We start from the raw sequence: 19,240 nt of genomic DNA on the forward strand, positions 1-19,240 counted from the left end.
TACGTACGTAGTACGTATAAGTACACACGACCACCACCTACCACCACCACACACACACACACACACACACACACACACACACACACACACACACACACACACACACACACACACACACACACACACACACACACACACACACACACACACAGACAGACAGACAGACAGACAGACAGACAGACAGACAGACAGACAGACAGAGAGAAAGAAAGGATATTCTTTGATCATGTCGAGTTGTGGCCGCCCCCAGCTGAAGAAGCTGTCAGCCTGGTCCACAGCAGGCTGCAGGTAGGCCTGAGCCACCGCAGGGTTTGGAAACCCAGGATGGAGTTTCAAGGTTCTCAATTTCTTCTTCACCTTTGTGTCCCGAGGATCAGAAGACAGACGCTTGTTCTGCTGGGCCGCTGACCACCATTCCCTTCAGAAAACAAACAATAACCAGGTGATTAAATCTTTAAACATGCAACATTTTGTTCAAAAACTTGATATTGTTTTAATCATAACACGTGTTTTCTGTCATACCATCAGTTAATGGAAATGTTTGAGCCACATAGCTAATTAAGGAAATAATCAAGATAATATTGTATTTGAAAGATTTTGGCCAGGATAGTTACTGTCTAACAAATTCCATATTTACACAGGTAAATATAAAACTACTGGAGCCTCAAACATGTCATAAAGAGATGAATAAATAAGCCTGGACAATACATGTATTTACAGTCACAGTAGATTGAGCTTGGAGGGATTAAGAGTAAAAGAAAAAGATGTCAGGATGATCAAGATGAAGAAATAAAAAGATGAATAAGCAGACTGCACACGCATACCATAAAATACATCGAGATCAAAACCTCTTTAACTGACCTTAACTGTGTGAGTGGCTCCAAGCCCGGCCCTGTGAACTCGTTCAGTAGCTCCATGCCCGTCACATACCCGACCCCCGGCAGACCCTCTGTGTAGTCGCTGCCCAGCAGGTAGGCCAGGTTTATCAGTTTAGTCCTGTCCAGACCTGAGAGGGAGACAGAGAGGGAGACAGAAACCACATTATCATTTGCAACATAAAATTAAAGAGTTCAAGTCATTGGAACAATGTAAACAGTGTCGAAATCTGTCCAAAAATATATAAAGGTTTTCTGAATGTATTTAGCATCAGTAATCAGATAAAAAAAGGGAATATTCCTCTCATATGATCTTATAGAGTATACATTGAAAGCAAATCCGGCTTGTACTGTGAGCCGTAGGGTCGCTGGTTTAATTCCCCGAACAGACCTAAATATGAGTGTGGACTTGGAGAGGTCCCAGTTCACCTCCCCTGCCGTGGTGAGCTTGAGCAAGGCACCGGAGAACCCCCTTCCCCCCCACTACCAATTGCTCCCCGGGCGCTGTACACTGCTCCTACTACTAGGATGGGTTAAACTCAGAGGTCAAATGTCACTGTGTGTGCATGTGTGAGAACTAAAGAAGGTTTCATCCTCCGATTCTATCCATCTATCTAAGACCCGTTTAACAGTTAACAAAAAAAAGAGGACAAAAGGAAATCTTTTCTTAAACTTGTTAAAACATTGAAGTGCAAACTATTAAAAACATGTGATTGAAAGCACTGACCCAGTTGGTTCTGCAGGTCACTGTATTGGAAGTGTTCAACATATTTGTCCTGGTTGAAGAAGTTCCTGTAGACGTGTCTCCCTCCAAACAGCCACACGTCGGAGTCGTCTGTGATGGTCCCGTTAGTGTGGTCAGCGCGGTCCAGTGCCGCACACTGAGCCTCGGCCTCCATCGGAGCCACCAGGTACGGCACGCCAAACAGCCGCAGCAGCTCCTGGAACCAGAGAGGGAAACATATTATTCACAAAAAAGTATTTATCAAGACACAATGTCCAAAACTGTTGTTGGTTCATAGTCATACTGAAACTTCTGATAACACTGAAACCTTTTGCCAGGATTTAAATGATCTTTTTATAATGTGCGAGTATCTGTATTTATCTAAGAAATACATTGGCTCTTAGCAGCATTATTCAAACAGCCAGTGAGTTTAATAAAGAACTGGCCATTTAGGGTTTTAAATTACATGGGGATTTAAAAAAAGAGAAGATGCTGACAGTGTGTGACATCTGAGAGTGTGAGTGAGTTGACAGACACACTTACACTTGCAACAAAGATGAAGTAATACTCTCTGCACATCTTTGGCACAGATACATGTATCCCACTGTTGGCCTTACGCCTTCTGTAGGCGTCTCCTCTCTAATGTCATATCTCAGGTGTGAGGGTGGAGTGCTTGTGTGGTTCAAATGTGTCTTTAAGTGCTGTCTTTGGTTCACCTGGCTCTCTAGCTGCATCTGCCCGGTGACTGTGTTGGCCATCCTCTCCTGCTGCTGTTTCAGCTCCCTCAGGCTGCTCTGCTCCACCTGCAGAGAGCTCTCCAGAGCCTGCAGCTCTTCCTGCAGCAAACACACAAACACACACACACACACACACACTTAGCCGTGCCTCATACACATCACGTCACTGAATGCTCACTCTAAAGCACAGCTACCAAATTCAACCACATCACTCAAAAAACATCTAGATGTCTGCTTGTCCATGCTACACTGCAGCCCCATGTAGCTTGCATGAAGAGACACCTCTGCTATACTGCAGAGACAGAACGTTTTCTTGCCAGTGATAGGCTTAATCAGCGTTGTGTGAATGTATTTGACATGGCTTGAATATAAAAGCCCTGCATTACAGCTTCGACGGAATGGCCAGTCGAAAGGAAATGGGGGAGCGTTATGTAGAGGGGGGATTAATTATGCATTAACTTTAAAATAGGTATTAACATTGAGGTCAAATTCTCGCAGGCAGGAATGCTTACCACATCAAAGTGTTCCCATTCATTGACCGCTGGAGTTGAGCTGGATTCTGTCTCTGTGCCCTCCTCTAACTCTTCCTCTTCACTCTCTCTTTTCTTCTCTTCTTCTTCCTCTATTTGTAAAGCAGCAGCTGGAACCTCTGTCAAACCTTTCTTGGACTCTTCTTCTTGCTTGGTCCCTGCCTTATTGACCTCATCCGGAGGTCCTTTGTCTCCAGTAATCACAAGTGAATCATCTGTTTCCTCCTCTTCAAATTCTTCATCTGACACCTCGATGAAGCTTTCTGGGAAAACATGAAAACAGCACCTTTTGTTAATATTTGCCCAATAACACAAAAATGTGGGATCTTAACCCTGACTGTTACTGCACCTTCTGATTCGCTCTCCTCGCTGCGATGCAACTTCACATCATCTCCATTCCTCTCCTGAAGGGCTTCAATCACCGTATTGCTCTCCTGCTTTAACAGCACAGGATGTCCCGCCTCCCTCTCTGCACTGAGAGCTTTCACACACAGTGCAGCTGAGGGATTGTTCGATAATGTGATTTGACTGGAAGCAGCAGCATCCACTAGCTTTGACATCAACCCGTGCTCTGATTCTCTTCCCTCCAGTTCTTCTTGTCCTCTACTGCCAATCTTTATATCCTCTGCCAACTTTCCTTTCTGCGTCTCCACTTCCGAGCTCAGCCCTGTTTTGTGAGGTTGTTGCAGTGGTGCAAAGTGAACAGCCTTATTTCTTTCCCCAATTACAGCCTCGGTCTCATCTTCAGAACTACTATCAAGCAAAAGGTCTTTCACATGTACACTTTGGCCTGTTGGGTTTCCCTTCAAATCTGATTTTCCTTTTGGCAAAGTGTCTGGTTCTTCCTCTGAGCTGCTGATGACCACGTGAGGCGCAGGAGGAGGAACGCTAAACTGCAGTTTGGTGGCCGTGCTGTTGATGAAAGTCCCGTGTCGAGCAAAGCCACCTTCCTCCTCAGCGAGGGCTTGTTGGATTGCGAGCAGGGTCCGGGGGGACACACCCCCTTCCTTCCTATCTTGGTCCACCTTGTCCTCGTCTGAGCTGTCATCCATTGCACCTTGGATCGCCTTGAGTGTACGAGGTGAGGGGGGGGATGTGTTTCCAAAAGAAGGTTTGGAGACAGAGGGTTTGGAGACAAAGGGTTTGGACACAGAGGGTTTGGAGTCTTCTGAGGCGTGACCCCACCCCTCTGGCCCCTCCTCTGCTGCAGGGCGCCACAGGGGCTCCGGTCTGTCCACCGCTCGTCTCTTAGAGCCCGTCAGGATGCTGCCGGCCCAGGCTGCAGCTGCAGGGCGGCTCTCAGGGGCGGGTTCTATCTTTTTGGAGCCTGTGTGAGCAAAATGAAAGTGTTTTAAACAAGTCTGCATTTTATGGATCACAAGGACCGATCCAGGAAAACATTCCTGCTCACTGCCATAACTCTATATAACAAATCACCTCTGGCTGGCAGATACCTCGCTGCTCCATAGCTTCTCTTTGGATAACTGGACTCACTGTACATTTTACATGTATTTATAATGTAATATTTCATTCATACACTCTAAATGTAAATAATATCCTGCTTTATATTGTGTCTAAAGCCCTTCAATAGCGTTTTATTGTCAGAGTTTATAGATTTTTTATCTTCACGGGCCTACAGTATATTTTCTACTTTTTAATGCTGCTTTAATTCAATTTTGAGATGTTTAAATTCTAGTATTATGAATTTCTACTCTTTAATTTCTACTTATGTCTTGTTGGTTTTTATGCTGCTGCAACGCAAACATTTCCCAAATTTGGATCAATAAAGTACCTCCTACCTCTTATGATAGTCTCTTTCAACAAAGAGAAAACCCACAATTGTTGCAAAATGTACTTTACAACACCACTAAATTCGTTTTTTGCAGAGATTTAAATTATGTTTAAGATTAGTAATTAATAACCCTGAACAATTAGTCTGCTTAACTTTATCCTAAAGTGACACTGTTTAATAATACCAATGTGGGCAGTGACTGTTGAAATGAACAGTTTTTGATGCGTTCAAGCAATCTGACAACTGATAGTTGATCAATTTTCTGTAAAATACTGAGAAACTGAGTAAACACACCCTCATAAATGTCCTCACCTTTAATAAGTATGTAGTGGGAATTGTCCTCTGAAACCAGGCGGCGTGACTCCACGCTGTGACTCTGCTGGTCCCCGTCCTGTTGGACGAGCTGTGGAGCGCTGCCGGCGCTCAGCTGGCACATCTCACTCTCCACGCCCCGCAGACGCTGGTTCAGATGGTTCCTCTGCAGCAGGCCGGCCAGCTGGTACTGTGAGAAGTCTCCTGAGCGCTAAGAGAAAGTGAAGAGGAGTCAGCGTTATTGAACAGGCTATGGGAGAGCGTGTGTGTGTGTGTGTTAGTGAATAAGAGTGAACAGTACCTCTGGGGGTTTCTGGTACATGGTCCGACGCCTTTTGGAAAACTCTTTCATTTCTTTGAGTATCTCATGTTTCATTTCAAGCGGCATGCTGGCAAACTCTTCTGAGTTGATGTCCACTGAGTTAGGCTTTTCATATAATTCTGCCTGAAACACAGTAAGCTGATGTCAATTATGATACTGGGCAATAATACAAAGAAAGGCTGAAGGATGAAGCCAACCAACACAAGAACATCTGAATAATGTGATGTTTTTATTTTCCTTGGCAAAACTACTTTTTTGCAACACAGCCACAACCACAAAGCATTGATCAAATATAATTAAAACTGAGATACCATCCATATTCGCAAAACAGTGGTAGTGTTGTGGTGGTGATATGGACCGTGACACATTTATGCATGTCATACTTTTACCTGATACATATGATATCCCTCATCTGTCTCATCTGTCTCCTCCAACTCTTTCTCCTCCTCCTCCTCCTCTGAACTGCAAGAACAAAACACATTAACATTATTAAAGATGGGGTAGGTAATTTTGGAGAAACCAGCTCGAGTGCGCTAGAATTTGAAAATTCACAACCGGAAAAAATCTGCCACTTCCTTACAGAGCCCCTCCTCCAACACACACGAACGCGCACATGACCAATGAGGGCACGAGATAAGTTTGTGCACAGATGGAAGGCTGACAGGAAGGTAGGCCATCCAGTTATTTTAGACGGGCCGGCTAAAATGATTGGTCGTGCTTTTTACAGTACTACGGCTTCCACTGATGACATTTTTTAATGGATTTTTTGTCAAAGCACTTAAGATATTCATTGCTATCGGGATGTTAAGAACATTCCATGGAATATAACAAAAAGTGTATCTCCAGCCGGTTTCTGAAACCGGCTGGAGATACACTTTTTGTTATATTCCATGGAATGTTCTTAACATCCCGATAGCAATGAATATCTTAAGTGCTTTGACAAAAAATCCATTANTTTAGTTGTTTTTGAAGAAAAAAATAAAATAAACATACAGTACTACTTTAAAAAATATTTGAATTATTACTAATGTCTGAACTAATATTTTCTTCCCACTCACTGTTGATGTTTCAAAACATTGGGACTAAGGAGCTGTGAAACAACACACAGCAATTATTCCAGTCAAAGCTGAGAAGACAGGTGGATAGAAAAGTGACAAAAGGCAGCAGTTCATCACCAATTCATATTTATTTTTATTTATTTCCAGTGGATTCATTAACACTTAATGTTTAGTATATGAGCCTTGCTCCGGGGAAAGGCTCTTTCTTGAAACGCTTTGTCCATCTTTATAAGAGGATACATCATTATAACATCCTAATGAATACAGTGGTTGTAATTATTCATACTGAGGTAAAAAAAGATCAAAGGTTAAAAGGCTAGTACAATTTAGCTTTCAAATTATACTTTGTCTAATTCAAATTGATATAAGGCATCACAATAACTGCAGGTAACTCACATGTGACCGTAATTTGCATTTTAAGACACAGTTCATATATTCAAGGCACACGTGTAAATCATTATAATGTCAATCAAAACTTTTTTTCCAAATTCAAGATCATTTGAGACATAGCAGTTGGTAATCATGCTCATGGTTAAGTCAAATGAGCTAGAGCACCTCATGTCTGTTCTAGAAGAGAACAAGGAATTTGGACAATTTAAGAAAGTTACATAAAATAAAACATTTGCATATAGAAGAAGCGAAAGGTACAAAAAAAAGATTGCTAACAGGCACCTTTATAACAACACCACAGTGATATATGTTTCCTTTTGAAATGGATCCCGATTATTAATACTGGTGTACCTTTATAAGACCGGGTCCTTGCGTTGTCATGCAGCAGTTCTCCTGGATATTCTACCATCTCAGGTAGTCGTAGCGTTGCAGGCTGTTGAGCGAAGCCGATTACTTGTGTCCCAACGACTCAGCGAGCTTCTTCAGCCTTTTCTTCAGCTCCAGAGGAAACTTCTCATAACACTTTTTACACACAGGCTTCATGTCAAACTCAACAAATTTGTTCCTGCAAAGAAAGAAAAGAAAGACACCGTCAACACTAAATACAGTTGCAAGAAAAAGTATGTGAACCCTTTGGAACTACCTGGATTTCTGCATAAATTGGTCATAAAATGTGTTCTGATCTTCATCTAAGTCACAACAATAGACAAACACAGTCTGCTTAAGCTAAAACCACACAAACAATTATATGTTTTTATGTTTTTATTGAACACACCATGTAAACATTCACAGTGCAGGGTGGAAAAAGTATGTGAACCCTTGGATTTAATAACTGGTTGACCCTCCTTTGGCAGCAATAACCTCAACCAAACGTTTCCTATAGTTGCATATCAGACCTGCACAACGGTCAGGAGGAATGTTGGACCATTCCTCTTTACAAAACTGTTTCAGTTCAGCAATATTCTTGGGATTTCTGGTGTGAATCGCTCTCTTGAGGTCATGCCACAGCATCTCAATTGGGTTGAGGTCAGGACTCTGACTGGGCCACTCCAGAAGGCCTATTTTCTTCTGTTGAAGCCATTCTGTTGTTGATTTACTTCTGTGCTTTGGGTCGTTGTCCTGTTGCATCACCCATCTTCTGTTGAGCTTCAATTGGTGGACAGATGGCCTTAAGTTCTCCAGCAAAATGTCTTGATAAACTTGAGAATTCATTTTTCCGTCGATGATGGCAATCTGTCCAGGCCCTGAGGCAGCAAAGCAGCCCCAAACCATGATGCTCCCTCCACCATACTTCACAGATGAGGTTTTGATGTTGGTGTGCTGTGCCTTTTTTTCTCCACACATAGCGTTGTGTGTTCCTTCCAAACAACTCAACTTTGGTTTCATCTGTCCACAGAATATTTTGCCAGTAGTGCTGTGGAACATCCAGGTGCTCTTTTGCAAACTTCAAACGTGCAGCAATGTTTTTTCTGGACAGCAGTGGCTTCCTCCATTTTATGACCAACTTGTGCAGAAATCCAGTTAATTCCAAAGGGTTCACAGACTTTTTCTTGCAACTGTATGTAAACCAATGACTCGTCTCTGGCCCTTATTTACCTTTTTGATTTCCCTCTCAGCTGCATTATCTTTCTCTTAATATTATCATCACTGCAGCTTTACATTGATTGCAAGTCACAGTCTCCTTATTAGCATTAGGGCCACACTGTTAGGGAGCAACACTTTAGTGCAGCAATTCATTATCTCACTCAAATAAAAACATGAAACTTGATGGAAGTATGGAAGTATGGCTGAAACAAACTACTCGTCTATCTACAGATCAGATTTACAAACACTTAGGTCGAGTAAATAAGACAAAAATACAGCGACTGAGAGCTCATGCAAATAGCCAAAATGCAAGCAAATGAAGAAGATATTTTGAATATTTGTTGGGATTTAGGACATTAATTGAAGAAAACAAGATCTTTAAAGACCTAATTTTGGACTCTGAAAATGTATAATAATTTGATATTTATTATTTATTTTCGTTTTATATATATATATATATATATTAAACTATTTAAAGAGACAATGTTAACCAGATAAATCAAGATGAACCAGATAAATCACAGAATAACAGAGGAAGAAGTGGAGAAAGCACCAACCAACGGACGGAGTTGTGAGTTGTAAAGAATCATAACTCTACACACAGACAGCCGGTCTTTTCTTCCGCTCTTTGGCATCACGCTCACGGCGAGCCAGGCGGCGTCTCAGCTCCTCGGGCATGCGCTCATAGCAGTGCTTACACACCGGCTTCAGCTCAATTTCAACAAACTTATCTCTGAGTAACCAAGAAGTGAAGTGAAGCATGTAAGAGGAGAAATTGGAAGAAAAGGGGGGAAGAGCCAAAAGGGGAAGATTTGCAGTAGTGTTAAGACGAGAGTAGGGGTTAAATGTTAGAGAAAATCTGGTAGTATTATTATACACAATAAGTTAGTAAACAAAGAGGCTATTGATGAGCCACATCACTTACTTGAGAGTGAGTTTTGTGTTGCAGGTGGAGCATGAGAAACAGCTGACACACCAGGCCTTGTTGAGAGCAGACACCACTGAGAAGAAAAAAGGAAAATATGAACATTCAACTCAACATTTTATGTCAATTACTAAATACGCTTGTTCTAAATGTGAGCTTGATTATGTTGAGACTCACCATCGCCTTCAATCACACGGTTGCAGTGATAGCACACATCGCCGAAGAGCTGGATAACAGAGAAACAAGGAGAGTGGGTTTCTGTACAACATTAGGATGTCCGTCATGTCCTCCAAAGTGCACTTGTGTTCCTTACCTGATTATAATGAGTCTCACAGTAAGCCAACCCCTTCCTCTCATAATGCCGATGACCGAGGAAAGGCTTCTCACACTTGGCACACACGAAATGCTGTAAACAAAAACAAATGTTGCTGAGGGAGAGGGGGAAACTTCTAATGAAGGCATGAGAAACTGACTAGAGGAGCAGTTGCCTATACAACATGAATAATACATGAGCCTCATGTGAATATGTTTATTTACTGAGTTTTTTTTGTAAGTTATAGACTTGATCTATTGGGAAATATTACTGTTGTATCCTGAAGTGTTGCCAAAAAAGAATTCATTATTAAATTGGCTCTCATTCGCTGATGATAGTCTGTAGAACAGTAAAAAATTCAGCAACCTCGACACATTAACACTCAACTTATTCTGCCTCAGGAGAACGTATCTCTTTAAAAGTGCTCACATTTCTCCTACTGCCTATAATGATCTCATTAACAATGTTTTGGTTTCTTTAATTGATTATGCATAGGTAATTTTACTGAATGTAAAGTTCATCCGAGTGAAGTCTAAACATACAATACATCAACCACAGAAAGGGGCAACCATTACATGTTGTCACTTTTATCAACCAAAGTCAGAAGTCTTACTGACCATACTCCATTTAGTCAAACTTTTAATGTGCAGAAGAATTTAACAGAAACACTTCCATTACCAAATGGCATTCATTTTGTTATATTCTTAATTAGATTTAATGGCCCCTATTGTGTACCTCTGTCTGGGTTTGACACATTAAGGTGGCAATTCAATTTACTTTAATAGGATGAGCAAACTCCTAATGTAATCCCATCGAAACAACAAACAACAACATGGTATTGATTACTTTGAAACACACACAATTGTTATGTCGTATTGAGTGTATTATACAAACCTCCACATGCCACTGCTTGCCCATAGCGTTGACCACACGGCCCTCGATGGGTCTCCTACAGGCACCACAGATTGGGACACCCATCTTGTCGTGGCAGGGCAAACAGTAGAGCTCTCCCTTCAGCTCCCTGGCTTCGACTGTCAATTCCTTCCTGTGTACACACAAATATTAAAACACATTAAAGGTCATTGTTATGTGGTTATATATTCTGGAGAGTGTACCGTGTTATGCGCTTAATAATAGTTTGGCTTGGGAAGACTGACCCACAATTGCTGCAGTTGAAGTGGTCTGGGTGATAGGGGTCGTTCTTAAAGATCAGCGGCTGCTCTTCAATGATGGCGTGGCACTTCTGGCAGATGTACTTGCCCAGGCCCCGAGCTTTCTCGCGGTTATGGCACGGGCGACAAAGGTGCCTGAGGTAAATGAAGGAGAACAAAATGTTAGGTGTGCAACATACTCTGCCACAGCTCCTTAAAAGTTCAATACTTCAATACAAATTGGGAGTCAGCAGGTTGAGGTGTGTGTAACCTGCCTGATTCCCAGGCTGCCGATGTGTTATATAAAGAATGGAATAAGATAAGACACGTACCTGCCAGCATTTTTGACAAACCCCACGTCTGCAAGCACAGCCTGGCAAATGTCACAGCAGAAGCAGTCTGGGTGCCAACTATTGTTCATGGCCTTAATGACACGACCAATGATGAACTCCCCTGAGGGAAACCATAAGTGAGAGAGCAATTTGAGTCCAAGTTTGACTTTTTCAACATTTATTGAAACTGAATGACATTTTCTAGGTAGTGTACAGTAGTTCATAATGAGCTCCATTTTGGAGTCCTGCAGTTTCTACAATGCTCTGCAGTGTTTTTATCGGGTTCTCAGAGTGACACTTTGATTTTAAATGCATTTTAATTGTCCATTTACATTAATTACAGCATGTTTGTCTCTCCCTGGACACAGTCCACTAGTATTTAAATTAAGCTTACAGAGCACTAAAATGCATCATGGGTAATCTAAACACAAGTGGGAAGTTCTAAATAAGAGTATGATTAGACTTAAAGATCAGTGAGGAATGCTGGGATCTGAACTCTCTAACAAGGTCAGGGATGCTAACATGGACATATGTACCGTACTGCAGTGCACCAAAAAAGAAAGAGGTGCAAGGAACTCTGTACAATACACAACATCTTCACTTCAGGCACAAGAGATGTATTCTAGTACCATGTAAAGCCCTATTACATCTGAATACAATAGACTTTATTATTTACACAAAATGTGGGATTCGCACACCCCCACAAATACTAAATATGGGCATGCCTTAAATGAATGAGGGCCTATAACACTCACCACATTGGTGACAGCAAGGCGCAAAGAGCATCTGGAAGTCATGTTCACAATATTTTCTTCCTTCAAACTGTGAAAAGAAAAATATTGAAATCCCTTAACTCAAGAGAAATACAGGAGGAGTATGTTTTATCATTGTGTTGATTTGTGAAATGATTTACAATGTTTATTTGAGTGCAATACCTCATAGAAAAGTCCTTCAGGGAACTGCTGAAAACACTGGGCACACACAAAGCACTGCTCGTGGTACAGCTCTCCATTACTATTCACAATCTTCTCAGTGGCAGCAAAGCCGCTCTTACAGCGCTCACAGGCCGCACTGGCCAGGGCATTAGCAATGCTGTTGCATGAGACAAGAAAATACATATTAATACATTATGTCCCCCGTGAACCGTTGGGCTGACAAATAACTGGGATGCAAGGCGGACCAATGTTTATCATTTCTCACATATCTCCTACAACTGTTGAGCTTGTTTCAGCAGTTGTCACCATGGAGAGTGGAAAATAATTTGTGAATCAGTGGGGGAACTCACTACTCACAGTGCCGCCAGAGCCTAATTTGGTAAAGGAGTAGAGGTACTGAAACAGAGCTGACAGACGATGGGCAGCCTTTCCTCCACACACACACAATTACTAATAAATAGACACCACAATCTGATTTTGTGTTTTCAATTTACAGTTTAATGCTATGCCACATCTTACAACTTTCTCAGAGTAGTTTGGTAATAACCGAAACTGTTTAAATCAAGTTGTAAAAAATGAAAGTACAGTAGCTCACGAGCCAAGGTATTGAATGTTAGTTTCTGTAATTTCTAAATAAAGATAGTAATTAAAAACGTAATAATAATTATAAACTGTAGTTGTACATAACCTTTGAAAACATAGGGATTTACATGGTTAAAACAAGAATAAAACGACACTTAAAGTAAACAAAACAAAAACAATAGTAATGTAAAAACAGAGGCAAAAACACGAACAAGATAAGATGATATCAATGGAATAATTTGCTATATTTTAGTAACTTTAAATGAACAATTGTCGGACCGAATTGTCTTATTATTCAGACCTGAAAAGTCAGACCTTTCTGATCAGGGACGGTGAGTCCTAATAATTCCCATCATGTTGAAAAACATTAAAACGCTAGCTAGCATGCTAATCATAAATGCCAATCAGGGGAGGAACCCTACCACAGTTATTTTTGCCAAATATTATTTAATAAACTATAACGCATCATTATGTCAGAAATGAAACAACTTTCAAACTGTAACCCTGAATCGAAATTATAAATTAATAATAACTTATGTGTTGTCGCTTAAAAAGAGGTGAGCTAACTTTACCCCAATGGTTATGTTGGCAAGCTAGTTTCTAGGTAAAGCTAGCGGTTGTGTAGGTCTGCTACAAGCTAACGTTAGCCAAGCTAATGAAAGATCTTACCTGCCCGTCATCCCAGCAACACCAAGCATCACCTCTCAGCACGACAGTCTTAGGAAGGTAGCTCAAAAACTGACATGTGTTTGTGTGCCTATTCCTTTCACTGAGTTGTTAAAAGTTTTTAAGTGAAAGCAGGATGGTGTGGAGCCGTGTCTTCCCCTCTTAGCAGAGAACTGTAGCTTCTGGACACACACTGGGGGAGTGTCCAGAGGTGGGAGAAGTACAGAGTGTATGAATACTCTGTTACAAGTAAAAGTCCTGCATTCAAAAGGTTCTCAATGAAAAGAACAAACGTATCAAAATATACTTGAAGTAGGCTACCAAAAGTAAAAGTAGCCTACTTCTTGTGCAAATTGACCCATTTCAGAATTACTGAAATGGAACAATTTGCATGATATGTATACTTTATACAAATGATAAATACACCCTCACCCACCCAAATCACTTACTCTGTTGCAGTGCTTCCAAATTCACTTCACCCATTAAACATGTTCAAAGAAATATGCTTTTCTGAGACCAAACTTTGACATTTTTAAATTGTTTTTCTCTTTTAAGCCAGTAAAAGCAGAAGCAACTTTGCTTTTTACATAACTGAAACCATTGACCATTGATTTTAATGCTGTAGTTCATTAAGGCTCCTTATACAGTTTCCATGCAGTAATACAATTCTGCGGTAGCGGTTCGGCTTAATCGGATGGCTAAGTTACTTATAATGATGATTTAACTTAGGTAATGTAAAATTCAAAATGAATTTGAGCATAGCTGAAGACAAAAGATACACACAGATGGAGTGTTGAACTATGGGCCCCTATTAGAGAGAGAGAGAGAGAGAGAGAGAGAGAGAGAGAGAGAGAGAGAGACCAGATGTGTATTTGAAATTGTACCGTTTGTTATTATCACTATTTTGTTTTTCTTTTCTCTGATAACAGATGACACAGAAATTCAACATTAAAGCTCATTCCTCTTCTTCTTCTACTGTACTTCTTCTTCTCCTTCTGGAAGACTTGTGCATCCGGCTGCTTCGTCCAGCTCAGTTGGATGTTGTCATCCACTTCTTGGTCCCGTAGATTATTTTTCATCTGAGTGACAAAACTCCTCATCATTATCATTCACTGTGTGCTGTGTGCATGTATGTGTGACAATTAAAGAGGGTTTCATCCTCCGATTCTATCTTTTTATGTGACATGCACAACTCAAAAATCTCCATCCCTTTTCTTTGGCTATATAAGATTTTGATATTTACAATGTAAATAGGAATATAGGCCAGGCAAGGAGAAACATGGCTAGTGCACATTACACACACAAATATTTTCAAAACAGTTACTGTCTTGAGTTGTGTCCATATCAAATCTGCTTTATTTTTCAAAATAATATGCAGTGACTCAGAAACATAAGACATCAAATAGAGGCATGGTGATGATGAAAGGAGGCAGAAAGACACGTGGAGGCCAACAAACCTGTTTATGTCATCGGGTTTCTTGCAGCCATTATGTCCGCAACCCAAATTCTTCAACACCTCCCAGTGGATATCATCCAGCCCGTAGCGATGATCAGGAAGCAGTACCTCCTCCATGATGGATAGCTGTACTGGTCTTTCACCATTCATCTAGACAAACTCCATAATTGGACTGCAGGACACCTTGCTCTCTCCCAAGCCAATGCGTGCAGCGTTGGGCAAAGTAGATGATCTCCTTGTCCAGGGGTCACAGCCTGTTGAAGCACAGCCAGGTGACCACAACATGACCCAGCATCTTTACTGATGCATCAGCCGAAGTACAGATGCGTAGATTTGTTTATTGATAGAGAAAACATTAATTAGGAGACTACAGATCTACGCAGCCTGGCTGAGAAAAAATAAATTTGGACAATGCTGTTCTAACTCCCTGTAGCTTTTGGACTAGATGCCTTTATTGTCTTATTGTAACAATTAGGAGTGATTAATTAATTGGTGTTTTGCCCTAAAATGTCTATAATTATATATCAATGTCACCTCCTATCTACATTTATGTCATCCAGTCACTTCTGCCCAATTAACTAATTGACTGCTAATAAATGTGTTTTATTCCAACATTCCCTCTCAAATTTGGCCTCCTGTTACTAACAAGATCCCAAGGGAAATTGCTTGCCGTTCCAGGGATGTAAAAGGTTTTGCACCAATGTCTGCTATAATTGTCCTTGATAAATCATATTCCCAACAATAATTAGTCATTCATTATGAATCATTATTAATCATAGTCTCCTTAATAGCTATCACTTCTTCCATTTGTCAGTACTTGCATGTGAAACATGTTGAGGGATATAAATGAAACAGAAAAACTTATTTCACATCAGCTCTAGTGATCAAAAGTCCACAAGGCACCTCCAGATTTAGACACATGAATTAAAAACATACTTCAAATGTGAAGCCATACCACTTTGTTTATTATTTGTCTTCCAAGATTAACCGTCCCAAGAAATTAGGGTATCCCTATAACAGATGTCAGTTTGGTTTCATTTAGTTTCTAATAGCCCAACACCCAACCTAACTTATTGGTTCATTAAAAAGAAAGGCTTTATGAGGTTTGGCCCCTCTTTTTAAAGTACTATCCATTAAGAAGGCCTGAAATGTTAATGTTTAGTGTTGTAAATGTCTTGACTTTTATTTTATGTTAGCTTTTCTGAAGTTTATTGTCACATTTTGATCAGGTCGGTTGCTCCAAACAACCAGCCACTGATCACACAATGCGGCGACAGGCCTGGTGTGTGTGTGTGTGTGTGTGTGTGTGTGTGTGTGTGTGTGTGTGTGTGTGTGTGTGTGTGTGTGTGTGTGTGTGTGTGTGTGTGTGTGTGTTTGTGTGATCAGTGCTTTTTACACATTATGTCATCGTAAATGATGTGTAAGGTCAGAGAAGCTCATGTGAGCACTTGGCCACAATAATAAGGCAAATGTTGGTCAAACTAAGATTATAACTTACAAAATGTAATGTATAAATTGTGTCAGCAGGTCACTGTTAAGATAAGAAAGTGGCTAAGCTTGCCTGCAAATAAAGATGGTAAATTAAATAATAATTTGGCTGAGGCTTACCTTGGGCAGACACATGATGCTGGGCCTGGCTGTGGAGATGAGCCCCAATATATTCAGAGAACAGTTCACCAGCTGTGAGATGTTGCACGCTGCCTCTGCCGACTCTCTGCTGCTGTCCAACAGGGCAGCATGAAGAAAGAAAACAAAAAACGAAAAGTATTTAACTCAAACTGAACATTCAGAAGAATTCACTTAACTGCACTTTCTTTTTTTATCACTTTACCCCCCATCTCCTCCTCATCATTAGTTCATACCTTGAAGCTGACATACTGCAGGTGGTTGCCGTGCTTTTTTATTCTCTGTTGGATGAAGTCAGAGCCTGTGGCCTTCAGGTAGGAGCTGGCTGGTTCAACTCTAACTCAAAGCAGCACCACAGCGGCAGAAAAAAAAATGTCAAGCCCCAGCACACCATTACTAATGCCAAGAATAAATAATAAAAATAGGAAAATAAATCCAACTTACAAATTAAAAACTGACTTAACAAAAGACAAGCGCTGTTTATATTATAAGAATATCTTATACCAATATAAATGTTTCTCAATTTTCAAACAGCTAACATCCGCAGCAAATCTAACCTCAACTGAATGGTAAGTATTTACCATGATCAACATTAAGCCATACTTTATTCATATTAAGCAATATTTACCACAATAGGACTTTTGCATGAATGTAGCCTGAGGGAAGTGGCCTTCACCGCAGCATAAGTGTGAGGAATAAAATACTTGTTGTTTGTGTGTTTATCCCTTGCTGAATCCTTTTTAAGAGTCAAGCTGTGGAAACAAGCTGTGTCTGTCTGCTGTTTGTGCTGAGCATAAAGTGTTCAACAGGGAATTAGAGCTTTTTTGCCGAAAACAATTTCATGAAAGCAGTGGGACTTGTAAGATTGAATGCAAACATTAAAATTGTGGGCTAAAAAGCAAAACAATGATTTGCATATTGCTATTGAGGGAAGCTGCAAAATCATGTAACATTTTCTGTATGTTCATCACTGGGTTCACATTGCAGCGTTTTCATTTGTTTGTCATCATAAAAAAAACATTACCTGCAGCTGCTTTGGCAATGATTAAAACTATACAAAACCCAAAGTTAGAATTACTTTACACAGCACATGACTGCTTTTTGTACTGATAATATGGTGGGGTTTCTATAATGCAGCAATATTGGCAATGCGTTGATGCAACCTTTAAAAGAGGGCAAATCAGAACACACAGAAAAATCATGAGACTCATGGATTATGCCTCTGCACATGCTTCATCTTCTGAGACGGCTGAAAGTATGATATGAAACTACAGGTGGTGAATAAAACAACATCAAACAACAACCAAATAAGTAGCTACTGCTGCCTTTGCAGTGACAATTACATTGGTACCTAAGAAGCGTAAGCACCGTCCAGCAGAGGCAGTGGGGGGAGATGTGGAGCAGGACCTCCTGAGGCAGAGAACCCCAGTATCTGCCTTCATCCTGAGTAAACAGAGGAGATGTTAACGTGTGTTTTGTTCTTATGTTTGTTCCTTTCGGGACTCTACGTTGTCTGTGTTTTGTTTTGATGTGAAGCTTAATTTCTGCCTCATGTTGTTATTGTATTCATGTTTCTGTGGTCTTCATTTTAACTTTTGTTCTTTCTTGTGAAGCACTTTGGGAATTTTATTTCTGTGAAAGGTGCTATACTTAATAAATGTATCATTATTATTATTATTATTATTATTATTATCATCATCATTATTATTATTATTATTATTATTATTATTATTGTTATTATTATTATCCTCATTATTATGTATTAACAAAATCCAGATGAATGGGCATTTCACTCAAGAAACTCTTGAAAGGCAGTGCTATTTAAATGTTATAAATATTCTCCCATTGATCCTATTATTCACAAGCTTGCAGTCCATGTCTTGTAGGCTGATGAATTGTGACTTATATTGAATATATATTTTTGAAATTATTCACGGTTGTAGCTCTTCAATTACTATCATTACCCGTTAATAATTAATATGAATTATGTATGAATCAATTTCTTAGCACATAACATATAAAATAATGAAATTAATTAAATGCACAATGATGTGAAACAGAGTAAATCACATTTGTGAAGCTGCTATCAATAATTATTTTTTTTGAAGGATTTCTTTATTACAAATGTACAGATTTTTACAGATTCTTTATATTATCAAGACTAATTATTAATTTGTTTGCCTCAAAGGGTTGTAGGATGAAAAACCCACTTTTTAAAGGGGACTACGTTTCAGTACCTATTCATATTAAGCACTTATTAATCATATAATATTCTTGTGTGACACACAATTCATCAACATGAACATTCCCAAAAATAATTCAGATTTCGGATTCCTCCCCAATGGTGGCTGAAAGCCAAACCGCTCCACAACTCTGCTTCAGTAAATTGCCTGTCCATTTGTATTTATTTTTTTGTATTGACCGCTTATGTTATATCCTTAAAGTAGTACTACTGCCATCTTCTGGAGTTAATGCCTATTGAAGGGAAGTGTTGTTGAAAGTAGTATATGGTGAAATGGGAATTGTTCAACTTGAAACCACAGGGGGTACAAACGTATATGTGGCTGTTTTCACAAGGATCGCAGCATTCTTGTATAGTACTGATGTTTCTGTTTGATACTCTTAATTGTCCCTTTTTTGACATTTGCTTTTGTTGCAACTAGGGCTGGGCACATTTTGCCCAAATGCTTGAATATCAATAATGTAGGGTTGGTCATTAACGCATTCACAAAATATGTACACAATGAGGAGTCATCAGTAATGTAAATATAATAACCAAGGTGGAAAGGCAAGTAATAGAACAGCGAGAACAATATAGTACATTTAAAAAAGACTGTATTTTACAGTGATACCACATTTTAACCAGGAGAGAACCAGTTACGATATTCAAAATCTAACATGATATTAAGTCACACATAATTTAAACATAA

The 19,240-nt window shown here is 39.9% G+C and overlaps 2 protein-coding genes across 2 annotated transcripts in view; both read right to left on the bottom strand.

The window, feature by feature from the left end:
* LOC104958977 (DNA repair protein complementing XP-G cells) overlaps positions 1-5,752 on the bottom strand; it is a 6,589-nt gene extending 837 nt beyond the window's left edge. The window contains exons 1-9 of the mRNA XM_010786824.1: positions 5,682-5,752; positions 5,272-5,415; positions 4,971-5,181; positions 3,216-4,193; positions 2,849-3,129; positions 2,316-2,435; positions 1,603-1,816; positions 862-1,006; positions 151-418 (exon numbers count right to left, since the gene is read on the bottom strand). Of these exons, the coding sequence (XP_010785126.1) occupies positions 151-418; positions 862-1,006; positions 1,603-1,816; positions 2,316-2,435; positions 2,849-3,129; positions 3,216-4,193; positions 4,971-5,181; positions 5,272-5,415; positions 5,682-5,690 (2,370 nt within the window). The 5' untranslated portion in view covers positions 5,691-5,752. The remainder of the gene's footprint in view (positions 1-150; positions 419-861; positions 1,007-1,602; positions 1,817-2,315; positions 2,436-2,848; positions 3,130-3,215; positions 4,194-4,970; positions 5,182-5,271; positions 5,416-5,681) is intronic.
* Positions 5,753-6,459: 707 nt separating this feature from the next.
* On the bottom strand, positions 6,460-13,424 carry LOC104958904 (LIM and senescent cell antigen-like-containing domain protein 1). Its single transcript, XM_010786739.1, has 10 exons — positions 13,232-13,424; positions 11,981-12,137; positions 11,801-11,867; positions 11,046-11,166; positions 10,720-10,869; positions 10,457-10,607; positions 9,563-9,655; positions 9,427-9,475; positions 9,250-9,325; positions 6,460-7,305 (listed from the first exon to the last, which is right to left on the bottom strand). The coding sequence occupies exons 1-10, from the start codon at positions 13,258-13,260 to the stop codon at positions 7,191-7,193; spliced, it is 1,008 nt and encodes a 335-aa protein (XP_010785041.1). The 5' UTR covers positions 13,261-13,424; the 3' UTR covers positions 6,460-7,190.
* Positions 13,425-19,240: the final 5,816 nt, after the last annotated feature.

This window comes from Notothenia coriiceps, unplaced genomic scaffold (genome assembly GCF_000735185.1).
Source record: "Notothenia coriiceps isolate Sejong01 unplaced genomic scaffold, NC01 NC01_scaffold00001080, whole genome shotgun sequence".
Classification (NCBI taxonomy): domain Eukaryota; kingdom Metazoa; phylum Chordata; class Actinopteri; order Perciformes; family Nototheniidae; genus Notothenia; species Notothenia coriiceps.

Coding starts and splice junctions, on each gene's coding strand:
- LOC104958904 (XM_010786739.1), bottom strand. CDS start 13,260: ATGCTTGGTGTTGCTGGGATGACGGGCAG. Junction 12,138..13,231: donor GTTGCTGGGATGACGGGCAG/GTAAGATCTTTC, acceptor CTCATGCAACAG/CATTGCTAATGCCCTGGCCA. Junction 11,167..11,800: donor GCCTTGCTGTCACCAATGTG/GTGAGTGTTATA, acceptor GGTTTCCCTCAG/GGGAGTTCATCATTGGTCGT.